The sequence below is a fragment of the Oratosquilla oratoria genome, chromosome 6 (assembly GCF_046742065.1).
Source record: "Oratosquilla oratoria isolate Oo_2021 chromosome 6, ASM4674206v1, whole genome shotgun sequence".
Taxonomy (NCBI): domain Eukaryota; kingdom Metazoa; phylum Arthropoda; class Malacostraca; order Stomatopoda; family Squillidae; genus Oratosquilla; species Oratosquilla oratoria.
The window spans coordinates 60,033,251-60,054,883 of NC_134782.1; the positions used below are offsets into that span (position 1 = coordinate 60,033,251).

Consider the following 21,633-nt stretch of genomic DNA (forward strand, 5'->3'; position numbering starts at 1 on the left):
ACCATGGTGGCATCATTGCAAATGCACTCATCTTGCATTCACTTAGTTATGGGTTCAAATCCTGCACTTCTCTCCAATTCCCAGCAGTGACTGTTGTCCCCAATAGTCCAAGCACATGCAGCAAAGGTGATGGCTACAAGCCACCTCACTTTCCTTCATTTGACTAAACTTTCCCATTAACCTCATTAACAGTCAGGACGTGAAGTTCTCTAGAGTTCATAAAAAAGAGAGATAGAGGGAAAACAACACACACTGTTTTAAATCCTTACCTTTGATAAGAACTTCATGTGTTGAAATAGTTGAAATAGTAACCATGTTAAGAATGTAGGCAATGTCCACCTGTGGAATTCCTTCCACTTTAGGAAGAACTTCTTCTTCAGGACTTGACAAAAGTAGTTCACTAAAAAGAGCGGAAGAGAAAAAAAATTATATATATATATATATATATATATACACATGCACACACAAATGTGTGTGTACATATATATATATATATTATATATATATATGGATGATGTTGTGATTGCATGAGGAGGAATGGGCGGGGGGGGGGGGATAGTATGTGTGAGTAAATTTTGACGCAGCCCGAAGGGATTTCTCCCCGTCCTCTCCTTATATGCAGGGGGGGTCGCCGATTAAATGAAGCGGCCTTGCTGTGGATGTGCTGTGTCTTGCGACACTGCTTCTGACCCAGGGCGGTGGGCAGGGTGCAGGGATGACCCGTCATCCAGGAGGTGCTCAGATGAGAGGGAGGGTGGGAGGGGTGTGGAGTGTATTTAGGGATGAAATGGGTGGGAGTGTTTTTATGCCTTTCCCTTTTTGGCTACCTCCCTTGGAAGGGGAAAAAAGCCTTGGTATATGTATGTATGTATATATATATTATATATATATATACATACACCTATCTACCAAGGGCTCCACCTTATAAAGGGAAGTAGCCAAGTCAAAGGCATGCATGCACCCAATCCCACCCATTCCATCTACCACCCTTGCTTTCCTCTTATTTTAGCTCCTCATGAATGAAGGGTCATCCCTGTCTCCTGCCCACTACCTGGGTTAGAAGCAATGCTCTGAGACACAGCACATCCACAGCAAAGCAACATCACTTACACACAGACCTCCCTCATGTGGAAAATAGAGAAGATGGGAATAAATTCCTTCAGGTTGTGTCAAAACATCATCCATACACAACAATTCTCTACTCACCCCTATCCCCTGCCTTCTCCCTTTCACCCCATCCATCCATCTCATCCTCGGTCATCCCCTCATTTTCACTCCATCCACCTCTCTTTTCTAATCTTTCTTCACTCATTCTTTATGTGTCCAAACCATCCCATAAATCTTTCATCAGCCCTCTCTGTCAGCTTACTTTCCACCCCTGCTCTCCTCATTTTTCACTCTATCCATCCTTGTAACCCCTACCATATTTCTCAGACACTTCATCTGAAACACATTTAAACTTCTCCTTTCTGCCTCTCTTAAATTCCAAGTTTCCATCCCATACAGTGTCATAGGCATGGTCACCTCTTCATATAACCTCTGCGCATCCATTTCCAAATGCCTATTACTCATGTCACTTTTCAATCCCCTTCTCTCAATCTAGTGTACCTCTATCTTCACTCCTCCATTTTCTGCCACATGCAACCCCAATACTTAAAACTGTCTACTTCCTCCATCCTTTCCCTTGTATATTTCATCACCTTACTTTTACCCACATTTACCTTCAACTTTCTCCTATTGCATACCTTCCCAAATTCCATCATTAACTGCCTTATACTCTTCTCTGACCCTGCCACAAGTGCAGTGTCATCTCCAAACAACTGGCTCAACTCCCACTTCTCTCCACTATCTTTACCCATCTCCAAACTTCTGCCCATTACTCCTGTATTTACCTCCCATACCACCCCATTCACATACACAATGAACAGCCATGGCAACATTACACAGCCCTGATACAACCCCCACATTTACCTCAAACCACTTGGTCTCTCCATTTCCAATCCTCACACAGACTCTCTACTCTCGTAAAAAAAATTGACTGCCCTTAATACATTATAGAACTATAAATTAAATGATTTTAACCTATTTTCTATAGAGGATGAACTTCTGCTTTTTGTTTTTGCCTGCGAGGCTTTCACTAGGCTGCTGAATGATGAGGTGGCCTACAAATAGAAAAATTATGAGTAGGTACATAGTTCAGTTTGGTACATATCAAATGTGCATGATTTTTTTGCATGTTCAAAAAATACAAAAGTTTATGCTTGTTTGTAAATGATGCATACCACATTCTTAAATACTTCTGCAATATTTACCTGAACATTACTTATGTCCCACTCTTGTTGCAAGATAAGTAACTGTTCAATAAGTTGTGCAACTCGATGAGTTACTCCAGAAAGGTCAACCACGGACACTGTTAAATCTACCAGCTGACTAAAGCTGTACATTAAGGTCATGCAGACAAAAGCATTCTGAAATTCAAACAATGTTAACAAATTAAGAATAAATTGTTCAATCTAGGTACATAACTGAGTCATCTAATACATATTTTCCCAATGAAATTAAGCTTGTGTTCCAGAGATGACTGGATTTTCCATTCAATCTTTAAGGACTATACATACATATACATACCAAAAGGCAATTTCCCCTTACAAGAAGGGTGGCAAAGTCAAAGCATACTCACCCCTCACTCATCAAAAAAACAAATTGTTCCCTACCCCTACCCTTGTGGATGATGGGCCATTCCTGTCCACTGCCCATTGCTCAGGTCAGAGGCAATGCAGCAAGACACAGCCCCACCCCACTATCAACTAGAGATTTTTTGTTTTTATTCATTCTTTCCATATACCCAAACCATCCCAGTATTTTTTTTTACCAACCCTATCAGCTCTCTATTTCAGCTCTCCCTCTCACCACACATTTCTTACTTGACCCATCTTCATAACCCTTACCATATTTTTTACACTTCATCCCAAGCACACTGAAATTCCTCTTTACAGCCTTATTTAAAATCAGTCTCTGGCCCATGCAGTGTTGTAGGTACAGCACCCTTTTGTAGTCTTCTGTTTGTGCTCATCATACCTATTTCTCGTGGCATTTTTCATTCCCCCACACATTTACTTACTTCCCTTTATAGTTTACCTCCACCCAAATTGTTCCACTACCCTCACTCGCAACCCCTAAAATTTGTATCGAACTCTAACCCCACTTTACATCTGCTCTCCTCTTTGCCCACCCCCTTCCTCACTTTGCATTTCCCTTCTCCTATTTCCTTACCTCTCATACATACATACATACATATACCAAGGGTTTTTTCCCCCTTACAGGGGAGGTACCCACTGCATCCCCACATACTCCACTTTCATTCACTACCCCTCCCTCCCTCTTTTCTTAGCTCCTCCTGGATGACAGGTTATCCCTGCATCTTGCCCATTGTCCTGAGTCGGAAACCGTATAGCAAGACTAGGGGTGTGCCGATTAATCGGCATCAGCAAGAATCAGCACTTTTTTGGTGAATCAACATCAAAGCAAATTGGCATTTTTTCTTTTAGAATGGGATTCAGCATTGGCAATATTTTGCCAATGTCGATGCTTTTAAAATAGCAGCACAAGTCAGAGTAAACGTTAAAGTAAATTATATTAATTTTTACTTTTATTTTTGTATTCCTTATATAAAATTAGTCTAAAAATAACATTTTTTTGAAACAGCAAAGTTTCAACAACAGAAATTAAGTGAGAGTAATATGGGAGTAAATCATCTGGCATCCGTGGACTTGGTCAATTTTTACCTGCTTTATAAGTGCGAAAAATGGGTGGACAGATTTACTCCACTTACCCCGCAGCAATTTTCAGCCAAACGAATCGTTTATAAAGATTTTCTTATGTATTTTGGCAAGTAAATATGTAACAATACACTTTATGGATTTTGGCTTCACAGTTCTCTGCTATTCAAAAATACAATTTTCGTAAGTAGACTTTAGGGACTTAAAAATCGCTAAATTAAAAACATCTGGCATCTTTATAAATAGTATTACATGTATTTTATTAGCATTTTTAAAGTTTATATCAAGGTTTGTTTTGTCTGATTAGCTGTTGTTCATCAACAACATAAAAAAAGTATTATTTCAATTTTTTGTTTTATGTATTTACGTATTATTTTAATGATTATGTACTACTGGCTTATAGAATAAAACCACTAATTAATTATCACTAGTGATGCTGGCTTAAAAATATTTGTAAGCAAGAATTTTTTATGGAAACAAGTACGTAATAAAAAGTAGATACATAATAGAATAGACAAAAAGTAGCCCAATCTGCATGTACAAGGTCTGTTAGAAAAGTATCTGACTTTAATAAAAAAAAAAAATTTTAAACCTGATGGATTTGAATCAAGCATGCTTGCATGAGCCGACCTTGGACCTTTGTGCACATGTGTGAATTTTTTCCTGCCTGTCAATAGTGTCAGTTGCTGGCAAGCAGCATTTGCATGAGGTAATGTGTAGTGCTCTCGGCAATTTTTCATTGCAAGGAAAATGACAACTGGGATTTGGTTTCCGGGTTGTACACGTACGCCCAGGACTTGTCCCCAGTGATGATGGTATTAATGAAGGTGAACATTTGGCCATGAAGAGAGTGGCGGCGAAATTCATGCCAAATCTGCTGATGGCGAAGCAAAAGCAACTTAGTGTTGAAATCTCACAGGACATGCTGAACTCCACAAACAGTGACCCCAACTTCATGAATACCATAATCACTGGTGACGAGTCCTGGGTGTGCAGGTAGGACCTGGAAACCAAATCTCAGTCATTTTCCTTGCAATGAAAAATTGCCGAGAGCACTACACATTACCTCATGCAAATGTTGCTTGCCAGCAACTGACACTATTGACAGGCAGGAAAAAATTCATGGATGCGCATGAAGGTTAAAGGTTGGCTCATGCAAGTGCACTTGATTTAAAAAAAATATACATATATATATATATATATATTCGGATATTTTTCTGACAGACCTCGTATAAAGCTACAGAGATTAGCAAGTAAAAATCATAGTTCAATTACTTTATATTGAAACTGATATACCATAATTATATAAAGTGGAATTGGCATCAGTATCAGCAACTAGGAATGAATAGGAATTGGCATTGGTATCAGCATCAGCAATCAATGGTAAATAGGAACTGGCATCGGCATCGGCAAAAAAATGGAATCGGCACACTCCTAAGCAAGACACAGCACATCCACAGCAAGGCTACTTCATTTAATTGGCAACCCCTCCTCTCCATCCCCTCATGCAGAAAAGAGAAGACGGGGAGAAATCCCTTTGGGCTGTGTCAAAATATTCACATATAGTCCCTCACCACCCCATCCCCCACCCACCCCCTCTCACACATTTCCCTTGCAACCAATCCTCACACACTTTTCTTCCATCACCACCTTTATTTCTACATACCACCATTCACTGCCTCTCCTATTCCCTCCCATACTCCCAATTCCACATACATCTTTGCACATTTCATCACTTCTTTGAAACATTGCCATTTTTATTCTATTCCTGCACTGGTTCCTCATGGTTGCACCTACTGGTAGAGAGAGAATGTGTGTGCGTGTGTTTGGGGTAGTGTAGGCTTGACTACTGGTATAGCAAGTCCTCCTTATATGGTAATTCTTTATCCGGTAAATTCACAGTTACAGTATTTGGTAACTACTACCCTCGATTCTATTTACGGTAAGAAAAATTCACAGATACAGTATCCAATAGATATTTTGAAGAGGAAAGAGCAGAGAGAAGGTACATCTGCCATATCCTATTATTACATGTTATAATGGGTTTGGTATACGATAATTTCAATTTGCAGTAAGGTTTTCAAGAACGAATATGTACCGTATAACAAGGACTTACTGTATAGGTTCCAGGTTGAGTAAAGGACACCGATAGTCCACTTGACCTGCAACCATCCCCCTGCTTCTAGCACTGTAAGGCAACCACAACCAGCTCCAGCAATGCAGCTGTTTCCTTGGGAGCCATGGGTCTCCTACACGAAAGACTTGGGGCAAGAGATTGACCGATTCTACACTTGTTTCTTCTTTACCCTTCACCATCTCCCACACTTCTCTCAGTTTCTCCTAGGATTCTTTCTCTTTATACTTCTCGTTTAACTTGTTTATTCTCATCACTTGTCTACTTCTCTCCCTTTTTCTCCTCCTTCTCTCAATTTCCCTTCTGCCAAAAAATGATCTGATAATCACTTGAAAATATGACTGTACAGAACTCTTCCAATCCTCCTTTATGGTACCACTGAATAGTACATTAATGTCCTTTCAACCACCCACCCCTTTACTACCCTTTCCCACATATGCTTGTGTATATAAAAAGATGATAAACATAAAAACCATAATGAACAGGCAGACTACAGACAATCCAATGAAGAACATTGATGAAACAAAATTCCTATTTGCTATATATTCAGTACATGGACCATCAAAAAATCTGTATACATTCATCTTGAAGTTTATATTATAGTATTTCCTTACCTTGCTTACGAGTGAAGCTAAATCACTATCAGCAACGTCATTATATACACCAGTGAAGATAGGCACAGCAATGGCCAAATAAGATAAAATGGATCCAGTATAGTCAAACAAATTCTGAGCAATGTTCAAACCAATCTGAAAATTAGAGATGCAACATATTAAAACCTTATAGAAAAAAATAAGCTTAAGGGTAAGAGGGGAAAAATATATATATATATTTGCATCATCTGCAAAGAAATTCATATAACACTACTCCTTCATCCATGCCATTTATATATATATGGCAAACATGATTAGAGCCAGTACCGAACCTTGCGGGACACCACTTATTAATTCTTCCAAATTCGAGTATTTGTCTCTAATTATTACCCTAATTTTTTTCCCAGTCAGGAAGTCTTTCATCCATTCTTTGTCGTTGCTCTTTGGATTTTTTCTATTTTCCTTATATTCTTTTTTTTACTGGGTGACCATAGTGTCGCAGTGTACTCCAATCTTGGTCTTATCAGTCTGACTAGTACTTTTTTTTTACCATTACTTCATCCAAGTAATTAAAAACCACCTTTATTGATCTTAGTAAATTGTAGGTTTCTCCAACTACAGTATTTTGTTTATTCTTTTTTGTACTGGGTGACCATAGTGTCGCAGTGTACTCCAATCTTGGTCTTATCAGTCTGACTAGTACTTTTTTTTTACCATTACTTCATCCAAGTAATTAAAAACCACCTTTATTGATCTTAGTAAATTGTAGGTTTCTCCAACTACAGTATTTAGTTTATCTGCTTGTCTGGGAACATGACTTTGGTGATCATTACTCCTAGGTTCTTTTCAGAACCAACTTTATTTACTTCTTTTGGACATTTTTTCAGTATTTTGGTATTTTTCCTTCTTTGAATGAGCAACTTATAATGTTGTATATTTTGTCCATTAGTTCTTCTTTGCATTCTTTTAGTATCCAATTTGCAATTCCGTCCAGGCAGTGCTATTTCCTAAAGTCAAGGTTCGTTAACTGATCCATTATTTCTTTTTGTGTTATTATTACTTCCCTCATGGTGGAGATCGTACTTCACTTCCTTCGTCCCAAAGCTGTACTTTTTTCTCTAGTGAAAACAGACTTGAAGTGATTGTTTATGACTTCGGCCATTTCTAGATCTTCTGTGTATTCTGTATTACTTTGGTGTAGTTTCACAATTTCCTGTTTATTTTTAAGTTTACCATTCACTTATCTATACAATAGTTTGGATTGATCTTTACATTTTCCTATGGTGTCTTTTTCATGGTTTCTTTGGGTGCATGTGTGTGTGTGTGTGTGTGTAAGGCTCAGCCACCCTCTTATAAGGGATGGGACCTTTTGGTATACATGATAAAATAATACAGCATCGGCTACTCTTACCTGTCTCAAATACAACTGGTGCAGGGCACGAACTAAAAGATCAAGGGCTGAATTTGTTTTACAGAGTTCCACAGCACCTGATTCATGAAAGGCTACAGACTCAGAATGAACACGAACTTGCATATGCTTGAATCTGCAATGGTAATAGTTTATAAGCAGGTTTTAATCACACAACTAAAAATTCATCTCGTCAAATAATACTTTATAATGCAGTTTAATACCAAGTAAACCTCCTATAGTATGTGATCTTGTTTTGCCAATTAGGGAAAGATTTATTTTCATAAATTTCTTAACTACCATAATAACAATGACAAGCAGACATCTGGTGAAGTTTAGAAACATTTGTGATCAAGTATTTATGGCATGCAGATAAAAAAAAAATAATTACTGTTTCACCAGTGAGACACCCACATTTTTGGTCCAGGTTTTCCTATCTCACTTGTGAGACACTTTTGGTTAAATGTTTAAGTAAAAAATTATGGAATCAAACATCCCATTGCCCCATGTCCCTTGCTGGAAACCCATGGCTCCCAAGTAACCAGCTACAGCCACCAGACTGGCCTTCAAGTCGGTCAAGTCATCTGGTAAGAAATGGTGTTGGGCAAGGTAAGAGAAGGTATTTACCTAGTTGTATTTTACGGGAGTAGAGCTATGCTCGTTTTGACCCGTTTTTTGTATCTCTCTGCATCCAGTTTGCTTTCGAATTCGTGTATAGTTCTGGCATTAACTGTTTCACTGTTCAATTTGTTTTCTGTGTGACATTTGCATCTGAGGCAATTTATTTTTGTGGCCAGACCTATTCTGTGCTGGTGCAGTCTTAGAGCTGGATGCTTTGAATGTAAGCATATAAATAAAAATAATCCCAAGTAGAACTACAAGTACATACATATACCAAGGCTTTTTCCCCCTTACAAGGCAGGTAGCCAAAAAGGAAAAGGCATAAAATCATTCCCACCCATTCCATCCCTGAATACATTCCACACCCCTCCACCCTCCCTCTTATCTTAGCACCTCCTGGATGACGGGTCATCCCTGCACCTTGTCCACTGCCCTGGGTCAGAAGCAGTGTCGCAAGACACAGCACATCCACAGCAAGGCCACTTCATTAAATTGGCGACCCCCCCCTCTCCGTCCCCCCATGCATAAAAGGAGAAGACGGGGAGAAATCCCTTCGGGCTGCGTCAAATTTTGCTCACACATACTACCACCTCATGCATCAGAACATCATCCATATACAACCATTCTCCAGAACTACAAGTAATTTGGAAAAACTTTTATCAAAATGGAGAATGGGAAAATATCTTGGTTTAAGTATCCTTTGATTACAAAAGCACAGCTATCACCACTCAATTCAATAGAGCACTAATCTGTCATCACTTCACTAGATTGTCAAGATGTAACTTTAACTTGATAGAACCAATCTGCTAGTGGAATAAACCAGAATGTCATTCAGTTCAAAGTTTTAAAATCAACTTTGATAAGCATCTAGGCAAAATGATGTACTGAATTGTACATTTATATATTTTGACTAGCCAAGATAAGAGGGAGGGAGGAGGGTGGAGGGGAGTGGAATATATAGGAAATGGAATGGGTGAGAGTGTATTCTATGCCTTTTTCTTTTTTGGCTACCCCTTGTGTAGGGGGAAAAAGCCTTTGGTATATGTATGAATACCTCCCGTATATGGGGGAAAATGCCCATGGTAGATAGAATAGATTTACATATTTACTTTTTGCATTTTACGATGTTATGGACAGAAAGGTTTCCTGTTGCCATGTTTTATCCTTGTAATCATTATAACTCGTAATTTAACATGGAAGATTCAACTTATGGAATGTACACTTTTCCTTTACATTGCGTGCTGGTCATTGAAAGATGCTGTTGACCGCATGCCAGATAAATGTGGTTCTACTGTATTACAGTTTCTCTAAGGTGTGACCTTCAATAAGATAAAGGCCCCTGTAAGTGGGAATCAGCGATGATCCTCCATCCATGAGAGGCAACCAATGGGTTTTGGATGGGTGTGTGATGAGTGAAGGGTGGAAATATGCTTGGACTTGGCCAACACTTTTGTCAAGGGCAATTTTTTTTTATATATATCTTTATCTTAATTTTTAAGATTTAAAGGCTGTGCATAGATACTACTGTGATGAAAAGAAGGGACAAGGCAGGTGATGGGGGAAGGATTGGGACTGTTTATGCATGAATGATATTTTGACACAGCCTGAAGGAATTTCTCCCCATCTTCTCTTTTTCTGCATGAGGAGATAGTGCTAGTGGGGGGAGGGGGCAATTAAGTGAAGTGGCTTTGCTGTGGAAGTGCGTCTTGCTGCATTGCTTCTGACCCAGGGCAGTGGGCAGGATACAGGGATGACCCATCATCTATAAGGAGCTAAGATGAGAGGGTGGTGGATGGGAGTGAAATGGGTGGGAGTGGGTGCTTGCCTTTTGACTTGGCTACCATCCTTATGGGGGGGGGGGGTGAATCCCTTGATATGTGGATAGATAGATCTTAATTATTAAAAAAAAAAAAGCATTACCTGAAATCACCCTCACGTTCCTCTTGCTGCATTACATATTTGACAATTGGTGACATAACAAACTTGTTAATGCTAGTTCCCACGAAAAAGAAAAGTACTATAGCTGTTGGGCCAATCCATCCAGTTCTGGAATATTCAAGAAATCAAAATGAAATGCATCACTTTCACTTCTATCTGGTGAAAGAATTATCATATTCAATAATTTTAATTTAGTTGATAGTTCTTAAAGAAGAAGAAGTTGTTGTTTTGACTAATATTTCATACACAAAGGACAAATGACAGGTACTTGCACAAGACTGTGTACCTATCATTTTCATGCAATGTTCTATGGGGAGGATTTCTGCTTCTGTGTATAAGAGTTTAACTAGGGTGGTTCTGGTATTATTCTGTTTATGAATGTGTATAATATCTACATTCGTTTTCCTGACTTTTTTTAACCATGCTGTGGAACCATAGTCAAGTATGGTCATCAAGAATTGAATCAATTAACTGCTACTTCGAGTTTCACAATGGATAACCTAGAGCCCCATAGCAGTTGGAAACAGTCCTTAGAATCTCCCAGTGATCTCAGGGAAAAACTTGGGACTGTTCTCTGTATTATATCAGTGTGAAGGTGTTTCTGTGTCTCCAGCTGATGGTGGTATGGAGAGAACAGTTACTGACTGTAAGAAATACAGTTCAAGTTAGCCTCTTCCATATGATGACACATAGGCATCATGAGGCATGAGTGGGTATACAAGGATCCTGGCATCAGCATCTTGATTATATTCATTTTGTAGTTGTAGCCGAGTGTCCCCTGTATTCTGTGAATTGGCTTGATCTCGTCTTCTGTGGTTATTAATATTCAGAGTGAGAGATAAAGAGTAATATGTTTGTGACTTTATACTTTATAACATGGGTATTGTGATGCATCATTGTATATCAGGTATCTGATGTTGCACACAAGAATTTGACTTGTATTCAAGAGCTTAGAGTTGATTTTCATTGTTAGATCTTTGACATGTGAGCTGGCTCATAGGAGTATCAAAAGTGTGGCACATCATTTGAGGTTTCTTTTCCAATGGAAAGGTTTGGACATTCAACTTCACTAGTGAATATTTCCTTGACAATTTCTGGGGTCAGGGGAAGCCTCCAATGTATTATTCCTAAACCATTGCTCTAGTTTGTCTAAGCATGCTTATGTTACCTCTGCAGCTACTTTGCAGATGATACTGTTATTGTTGTTTAGTCACCTGTACTTTGGTTTTGTGTCCTGGATCTGGTGTTGGGGGATCACTTATGAAAAGGTTGAATAATACAGATGAGAGTATTATTCCTTAGGAGACTCCACTGTACAATCATTTGGTTACATTTGTTAAGAGTTATTCTGCATTGTCTGCCAGTTAAGGAGGTTGTCAGATATTTCTTGTCTTTGTGGATGTTTGTCTCAATGATCTTTTTTTTCTATGTGTCTAAGAACTTTGTTAAATGCCTATGTCTACTGCTAAAATGACAATTCCTTCTGTTAGTGCTTTCTTGCTCAATCCCTCCAGCATTTGTTGGGCGATGTCTATGAGAAATGTGTTGGAGTGACTGATGCTGGTTTGATGAGGTTGGTAGACTAGTTCTTTCTTTCTGCTATTAGTTTTTCCATCAGCTTGGATATGGTATGTAGTGATGTGATTGGTCTGTACGATGCTGGTTTTTTTCTGGTGGTTTGTTTGGTTCTACTATACATATTATATGGGTTCTTTTTCCAGATTACTTGAATATTGTTGTACATCAAGAGGTGACTATTACATTATGAATTAAATAAAAGGGAGGAGTAAAATGGTACATTACTGTAACACTCACTTAGGGAGATATATTACAACACATCCTAAATTACAGTTTTTCATCTATTTTTCTCCCATGATATATTTCACATGTACTCACCCGGCGTAGGCTTGGTAGGCATAGTAGCCAATCTGGAATGGAGAGATGATAACTGTTGCAGTGATGGTACCTAGTGACTTGCACAGCTTATCAATATCCTGTGTCATCCGCTGATCGCTGTTCACAAGGAAAGAGCCATTTGTAAAATAAAGCATGTAATATACTTTCAATCTCCTTCATACCTTTTATTCTGGTTACTCCCAGGGTATTTCATTCTGTTCTATGGTTGATGGATGGGTAATCAAGAGGATATTCACAGATTATGTAGTGGTACCCAAAAGGAGGACAGGAAAACTTATGTATATGAATGTGTTCTGAGAAGGGAGCACTGGGATGTCAGATCATTATCTGGTGGAAGAGAAATGGGGAATGAAAGTTAAGTGGATAAAGAAAAAAGGGAGGGAGAGAGGGAGGGAGGTGAAAAGCATATGTCAGGAGGTGCATAACTATGGCCAAAGCACCTTTGACCAATGCACTGTGACTGCAGGGACAGAAAATATTTATTGCTGAGAATCAGAAGTGCAATGGCTAAAAAAATAATGGAGTGGAAGCCTCACCCTAGATGTCAACAGACAACCACTTAACAATTTTGGTGTTGAATGTACAATATGAAAAGAGCCTTAAGTACTTTAACCCCTTCCATACGGTGCCGCACACGTAGGCGTCATGGACTTGGATCTCGGTGGCAGCAGCCAATGCCAGCCGTACGACGTGTCGTAATAATACTCGCATCATAAAATATAGTCACCGCTTATATCGATCGTTCTCTCTTCACCCGTGAATTTTGATAACCATAGAAAATGCGATTACAAAAGAATTAGAAAGAATGTCATTATGGAGGGGCGACTACAATAAATATAATCAAGACGCCGATATGGCAGCCTCGCGAATACACTCGCTCCCCATGACGCCTACGTGTGCGGCACCGTATGGAAGGGGTTAATGGCAATATAACAATCCTAAAACACAAATGACTATACAATGCTAGACACTACAAAAGTAGCAATCCCAATGCTGATTTACTCACGGATTGTCCAGCTTGCAATCCAAAACATTGAGGGAATAGTAGTTGATGCCTGAGAAATAGAGCCTATGAACTGCTCTATTTAACAACTGTCTCCAAGCCACATATAGAACATTGGATATGTATGGCTTTATACTCTTCATCTGTAAAAGACAGGAGATCTTATAGTAATCAAACAAATGCACAACTGAGAAATAAATTGTTCTATGCTCCTTATCCATTCAAAGGAAAACCATACTGTAATTAAACAAATGTACAACTGCTCCATACACATACACATGCACACAATCCTTGAACTACCTTTGCTCCATAGGAAAAAGATCATGCAACAATTGAATTTTAGCTGGAGGATGAAGAAATGAGCCAAGGAATGAATCATGGAGGAAAGAGGGACGCAATTTTAGGAAGGTTGAAGAAATTCTTTGAAGAAGCAGACTGGGAGGAATTCATGAATATTATCTATTTCTATATACCAAGGGCTTTTTCTTCCCTTACAAGGGAGGTAGCCAAGCTAAAACACAAGGACCCACTCCCATCCATCACCCTTTCCTCCCTCTCATCTTAGCTCCTCATGGATGATGGGTCATCTCTCTACCCCACCCACTGCCCTGGGTCAGAAGCATTGCAACAAGACACAGCAAGAATTCATGAATACCATGGGGATAATGAGGAAATGGGAAATCTTCCTCAACATTTACAACTTGGGAGTGAACAAATATGTGCCAAAAGATTAGTAGAGGAAAGAATCAGAAGCAGGATAGATTCAACAAAAGGTGAAAGATTGAAAAAAAAAAAAGCCAGGGAATATGAGGGAAGAGAGAAGAAGTAATAAAACAAAAGAAGCTTACAAACAGGTTAGGAATGAATATACAAGAATCTACAGGGAGGAAGAAAGTAATTTTGAAAGCGGTCTTGTAGATAATTCCAAAGATGAACCAAAACTATTTTATGGGCTTATAAATGGTAAATTGAGACACAAGGAATTTATCACCAAGCTAACAGTAGGTGGTGAGGTCTTTGAGGAGGCCACAGCTCAGACAGTAATAATGAATGAAATTTTCCAATTTGTCTTCACACAGGAGAGCTATTTTATGGAGGAAAGTGTGGGATGCAAGAATTCGGGTTTGGAAGATCTAAATGTAGAAATGAGAGAAATGCTCAATCTTTTGGGATCAATAGATGTGACTAAAGCTTCAGAACCTAACAGGATCTCCAACTAGATACTTAAAGAATGTAGGGAACAACTGGTGGACATGATTCATAATTTTATTGTGTTCTTTAAAGGAAGGCATATTGCTTCTTGATTAGAAAAGGGCTTATGTGGTATCAATTTACAAAGGTATAAGGAGACATCATTAAATTATAGGCCAGGATCATTGACCAACACAATAGTGAAATTATATGAAAGGTTTGTGAAAGATTGATGGACCAAATATCCTGAAGAGATGAACATTTGACAGTCGGTGTGGATTCAGATCTGGAAGATCATGTATGTATAACCTTTTACGCTTTTACTTGAGAGTGATTGATGTGCTGCAAGAAGGAGGCAGGTGGGTGGACTGTGTGTACCTATACCTACAGGAGGCTTTTGATAAAGTACCTCACAGTTGACTTATGTGGAAATTGGAGTATACTGGAGGACTATGGGCCAAACTATTACAATGGATAAAAGGTTTTTTGAGGGGAAGATACATGAGGAGAGAAGTAAAGGATAAAGATGTCAAGATGGAGAGCAGTAACAAGTGTAGTTCCAGAAGGTTCAGTGTTTGAACCAATAATGTTTCTCGTCTATGTCAACGACATGATGGAATGTACAACTTATGCTAACATGTTTGCTGATGATGCAAAAATCATGAGATTGAGTGTAAAATGAGGATGACTGTAAACTATTACAAAAAGATCTATACATTACTTTTACATGGAATCAAGAATGCAAAATTAATTTCATGCTAACACGTTTGCTGATGATGCAAAAATCATGAGATTGAGTGAAAAATGAGGATGGCTGTAGGCTATTGCAAAAAGATCTAAACATTATTTTTACACGGAATCAAGAATGCAAAATTAATTTCAACACCCAAAAATACAAAGTGTTGGAAATAGGCAATAGCTACAAAAACCGATATTTAAACTATTTCTTGGGGTGTGAACCCATTACTACAACCACCCACATTTAATTATCCAATTTCAAGGATTCTGGCTGGAGTCCTCCTCCCACACCCTCTTATGCCTTGACTTTTCCTAGAAGGATCCCTATTCTCATCACTCTCATTTCATTCAGTTACTTTTTATATCCAACATGGGAAATATGGTAGCAGAATGCTTTCCCCTCACCACAGGGTAATCCAAAAGAGTTAAGAGTCACAGATAAGGTAAAGATGGGTTCAAGGGAATAATATAAAGGAGGGAGAGCTGTAGTACAAACGTATCATCATTTCTTTATGAGTAGAGATCTTTAAACTTTAGCACAGATGAATGTGTTTCTCTGTTCCATAGGAGTACCCTTAAACAGTCCTTATAGTATTGGCTGCATGTTATCATCCAGTCAATACACCCAATATGGATGATAAGAGAAAAGGGTGTCTAGATAGAAACATTCATGTTACTAAAGGGAGTGGATAAAACCAACAGAGAAGATCTGCTGGTTTGGGACAAGAGAGAATCATAAGTTTATGTAAACAAAGTGAAAGAGATCACATATCTAAAGGATGTCAAAACTTTTTTCCCCACAGATGCATCAACTCTTGAACAGGTTAGAAGTTGATAGAGCTTAAGCTAAAACAATAAGCAAATTCAAAACTAGGATGACAGTTGGAGTGAAGCTCCTTTCTTGTAAATTACAATTAGGTAAACATAGTCAGCTATCTATCTATATACCAAGACCTTCTTCTCCCTTATAAGGGAGGTGGCCAGTCAAGGCATACATCCATTCCCACCCATTCCACTCCCATCCACCACCCTTTCCTCTCTCTCAGCTTAGCTCCTTGTGGATGAAGGGTCATTCCTGTCTCCTACCCACTGCCTGGGTCAGAAGCAATGCAGCAAGACACAGTACATCCACAGCAAGTTCACTTCATTTGCACAGCAACCCTCCCCTTCATCCCCTCAAGCAGAAAACAGAGAAGATGGGGTGAAATCCCCTTGGGCTGTGTCAAATTCATCATCCATACACAGCTATTCTACACTTACTCCAATTGCCCTCTCTTCTCCCATCCCTGATCAATAGATATTCCCCTTTTACTCAAAGCCCCTTTCACCCCATCCATCTATCTCATCCTTGGTCATCCCCTAAACTTCACTCCATCCACATCTGCTTTCCACAGTAAGGTAACAACTTTTATCCTTCACTGAATACATCAGCTGCAATAAAATACATTCACTCTAGTTTTCCAGTTGATAAAGACAAATAATTTGCTTAGGCTCACCAGTGACATTGCACAAACGAAGCCCAAGCTTTCAAGGGTAGTTGTGATGAAAGCATTCCAGTCCCTATCTCCAAATACCTTGTAAAATCTACTGGAAATAAGGCCCACGTGATACATCAAATACTGTTCTGTAAGACAGATGCAAAAAAAATAAATAAGACAGAAAAAAATAAAAAAATAAATAAATAAAATAAAATAACAATAATAAATACATAAATAAATGGTAATAACCAAGAGATTAAAACTCAGATACAGTGATTCATTTCACTTATGAAATCCTAAAAAAACATCAAATATAGTAAAACATCTGTACAAAATATCTATTCGCAACAAAGATACTATTTGATTGGTAAAATTGTATCTCAATTGATTGTTGCCTTAACTACTTCAGTACAATTACGCCTATGTAGGAGTCTTCAGGCGCGAGTGGGTATACAAGGATGCTGGTGTTGATGTCTTGATCATATATATTTTTTGTTGTTGTAAATGAATTACCCCCAGATTCTGTGAACTGGTTTGACCGTGTTTTCTGTGTTTATTACCGTATATACTCGTCTATAGGTCGATCTCGTGTATAGGTCGACCCCCCATTTTTGGCCAAAAAATCTGGAATTTTTCATATACCTCATGTACAGGTCGAGTGGCTTGTTTTTGTTTTGGTGCTGTGAGCATTCCACTGTCTTAATGCTTTGAAGTGGCATGGCTTGCCTGGTATAGCAATTGATTATTATTGTTTTTTCACTACATTAATTCTGATTTATTTTGGTTTATGTTTTTTTTTTTCAAGTTCACTGATTTTAATATTTACTAAGTTTCACTTAAGTTGCCATTTCAGTGGAGTGAAAAACTTGAACAGATTACCAAGTAATGTACGGTATACGGAATAAACTGGCTAGGCGTGTTTCGTTAGAAACAATTTTAACCAACAGTGTCTCAGAGTAGTCTTGTAATCTCAACTGTGCGGATGATCCGGCTAATGATAATGTGGAGGAGGAAGATGATGTTGATGTTCCTATGACTGATGAAGTTGATCCGTATGACGATACTCTACACAGAAGTGAGTGGGAGGAGTTGTTTGGTGGTGAAGATGACGAGAGTAAGGAAAACGATTTTGGTGGATTTTAGTTAAAATATTTAGGATTATACCATGTGTCACTGTAACAGTAACAAGTTGGCAATACTGAACAGTTTGTTTTCGTGATGGTGAGATCCATGCATTGTTTTGGTAATGGTAACAATAATATATACCATATAGAAAGCTAAATTTGGGTAAATTTTTAGTTTCGACCATGGGCGCAATATATCAATAAAAAATTAATTATCAATTTTGTAAATTATAATGTATCAATGTAATATGTAATTTTGTGAGTGGAAATAAAAAACAAAAAAGGTGCTAAAACAGATTTCGTAAGTAACAAAGTCGTGTCGGACGAATGGTATGCCATGTTTGTTATGATAGATGCCGACGTCAAAGAAATGAAAGGATGATAAATTCGTCTAACCTAACCTAACCTGTGTTTAATAAATCATTACCTGCAAATTAAATGTCATTTGGCTCGTCCTCGTTGTCGTCATCGTGAGAGACGTTGGCGGGCTTTTCAACCACTCTCTCAGCTTGCATGTATCTCCGCTCCATAACATTCCTTTAAGAAAATGTAAATGGCGAGGTACTGTCGGACGTACCGAGGCCGTCAATTGACAGACGATGGTGTCCTGATCCTATGCTACCGACTTCGTTCATTAGCATATTTGCTTGTAGCAAGGTAGTTTTTATTTTCACTTCCGCCCGCAAAATTGCATATTACGTTGATACATTTTAATTTACAACATTAATAATTAATTTTCTATTGCTATATTGTGCCCATGGTCGAAACTAAAAAAAATACCTAAATTTGAGAATATCACAGCATTTTATTATTTCTTAAACAACTATGGGTACTATAATAGAATATATGATATAATAAGCTTGCCTGTGCTAAGAAATTTAACAAACAGGTGAAACCACAGTATGGGGTTACCATATCTAGAAGGAATTTCACATGTTTTGGTATGTACCGTGTATTTCATGTCCCCATTGTTTACTGGTAGTAACTAGTAGGTAAATATTTTTATTTCTGAACCTAAAGAAAAGGTAAGAGTTCTTCCTAGCCTTTCTTGTCATGTCTGGATTTCAACCTAACAAGATTATTACTCGGGTATAGGTCGACCCCTAGGTTTTGGCCTAAACATTTGTCCTTAAGATTTCGACCTATAGACGAGTATATACGGTATTACTCAGAGTAAAAGACAATGAGTAATACAGCAGTGACTTTATATTTTATAATGCGAGTAGTGTGTTTCATCATACATTAGGCAGCCGATACTGCACGCAAGAATTTGACTCGTACTGAAGTGGTTAAATTTCACCAAGTAGAAAACCTGGTGCCCCAGTGGCTGGTAATAGTCCTTGGGCCCTCCTATAGATCTGAGAAGCAATTTTGGGCTATTATCTGTACTGTACTAGTGTGAGACTGTTTCAGTCACCATATATGATAAAGTCTAAAAAATACAGCTGAAGCTAATAGTGAGATATCTTGGACCCATGCTGGAGACTGAGCGTTAGCCCCTCAGGGCTGTAACTCCTGCTGGAGGCAGGAGAGTTGACAGGTTTTGAAAATGGGTCACTTTGCTCTACATCTTGCAAAATATGTAGGCACCCATCATTGATCTCAATTGTACATACCTCATAAGCTCTAAATTCAATATTACGAGGTCTGTTAGAAAAGTATCCGACTTTTTTTTTTATCTATTTTTTTTTTTTTGCGAAAACCTGATGGATTTGAATCCAGCACACTTGCATGAGCTGACCTTGAACCTTTGTGAGCATGCACGAATTTTTTCCTGCCTGTCAATAGTGTCAGTTGCTAGCAAGCAGCATTTGTGTGAGGTAGTGTGTAGTGCTCTCGGCAGTTTTTCATTGCAAGGAAAATGACGGAACAACTGGAGCAGTGCTACTGCATTAAATTTTGCCAGAAACTGGGTGACAGCCAGGTGGAAACCATTCGGAAGATTAAGACGGCTTTCGGTGACAATGCTATGGACATCACACAAATTAAGGAGTGGTACAACCAGTTTAAAGACAGCCACACAATGGTGGAGAGCGAGCCATGCTCCAGTTGGCCATCAACATGCCGAAATGACCAGGTCATTGTCAAAGTGAACGCTGTGGTGATGCAGGACCGTTGTGTGACTATCCGAGAAATTCCAGAAGAGGGTATCAGCACTTTTTCGGCACATTCCAATGTGACTGAAGATTTGGCCATGAAGAGAGTAGCAGCAAAATTTGTGCCGAAGCTGCTGACGGCGGAGCAAAAGCAACTTCATGTTAAAGTCTCACAGGACATGCTGGACTCCACAAACAATGACCCCAACTTCATGAATACCATAATCACTGGTGATGAGTCCTGGGTATATGGGTACAACCCAGAAACCAAATCCCAGTCGTCACTGTGGAAGCAATGAAAAACTGCCAAGAGCACAACACCCTACCTCATGCAAATGCTGCTTGCCAGCAACTGATGATATTGACAGGCAGGAAAAAATTCACGCATGCACACGAAGGTAGGCTCATGCAAGCGTGCTTGATTCAAATCCATCAGGTTTTCGAAAAATAAATAAATAAATGAATAAATAAAAGTTGAATACTTTTCTAACAGACCTCGTGTGTATGTATATATATATATATATATAAACATACATCCACACACACACACACATATTTTTACATGTTTACATGGAGCAAAAAATGTGAAATGAATTTCAATAACAAAAAATGCAAAGTACTAGAAATGGGCAATAGCTGCAAAAAGTCATCAGTGAACTATTCCTTGGGAAGTGAACCTATTAGAAAATCATAAGAGGAGAAAGATTTGGGAGTGATGATAAAAGACAACCTGTTACTTGACAAACATATCAGCAGGATTGTGGCAGACATTCATACTGCTTCGGAAGATTAAAGTGGCTTTCACCATATGGATGAAGAGATGATGAAAAAATTCATTAAAACCCTGAGCTATACAAGACTGGAATATGCATCAGTGGTATGGTTCTCACACTGAGTGAAGGACATTCGCAAGATCAAGAAACTACAAAGGGCAGCAACCAAACTGGTCCCCGGCCTGGTAGATAAACCAGATGAGGGAAGACTAAAAGCACAGGGTCTGCTAACTCTGAAAGAGAGAAGAGAAAGAGGTGATATGATTACAGTATGGAAGTCACTAATAGGGGTACATTACATTGACAAAAGAGGTCTAGGATAGGAGGGCTTCAAGAGGTCATGAGAACAAATTATGGAAGACTACAAGTAGTAAAGAATAGGTAAAAGGTGCAAATGACAGTGGAGGAGATGGCAATATGAGGAAGATGGGCAGAATATTTTAGAGAGTTGCTTATTGTGAAGGAAGATAGGGAGGGGAAGGTAGGTGAAGTAGGTAGAAATGAAAATGACAGTGATGAGTGAGGAAAATGGAGGAGAAATAAGGAAGGATGAAGTGAAGGCAGTTGTTAAGATGATGAGAGCAGGTAAGGCACCTGGGTTGGATGGATGTCATGCAGAATATCTAAAAAAAAAAATGAGGTACAGTGATGGTGGACTGGCTGATGAGATTATTTAATGTTTGTTTACAAGAGTGTAGTGCCAGAAGATTGGAGGAGTACCTGCATAGTTCCACTTTAAAAGGGAAAAGGGGACAAGTGTAAATGTAGCAATTTCAGATGGATCAGTTTGTTAAGTGCAGTTGGGAAGGCTTATGGGAGGGCTGGACAAAGTGAAAAATG

The 21,633-nt window shown here is 38.7% G+C and overlaps 1 protein-coding gene across 5 annotated transcripts in view; it reads right to left on the reverse strand.

The window, feature by feature from the left end:
- The window catches only part of LOC143026507 (lysosomal cobalamin transporter ABCD4-like), a 78,358-nt gene that overhangs the window by 6,525 nt on the left and 50,200 nt on the right, over window positions 1-21,633 (reverse strand). For 4 of the 5 annotated variants that reach the window (XM_076187032.1, XM_076187031.1, XM_076187029.1 and 1 more), the window contains 9 exons: window positions 16,819-16,946; window positions 13,397-13,536; window positions 12,370-12,486; window positions 10,456-10,581; window positions 7,918-8,050; window positions 6,528-6,662; window positions 2,313-2,468; window positions 2,083-2,162; window positions 270-400 (listed from right to left, as the gene is read on the reverse strand). In XM_076187032.1, the coding sequence (XP_076043147.1) occupies window positions 270-400; window positions 2,083-2,162; window positions 2,313-2,468; window positions 6,528-6,662; window positions 7,918-8,050; window positions 10,456-10,581; window positions 12,370-12,486; window positions 13,397-13,536; window positions 16,819-16,946 (1,146 nt within the window). The remainder of the gene's footprint in view (window positions 1-269; window positions 401-2,082; window positions 2,163-2,312; window positions 2,469-6,527; window positions 6,663-7,917; window positions 8,051-10,455; window positions 10,582-12,369; window positions 12,487-13,396; window positions 13,537-16,818; window positions 16,947-21,633) is intronic. The other variant, XM_076187033.1, reaches the window with a different exon arrangement.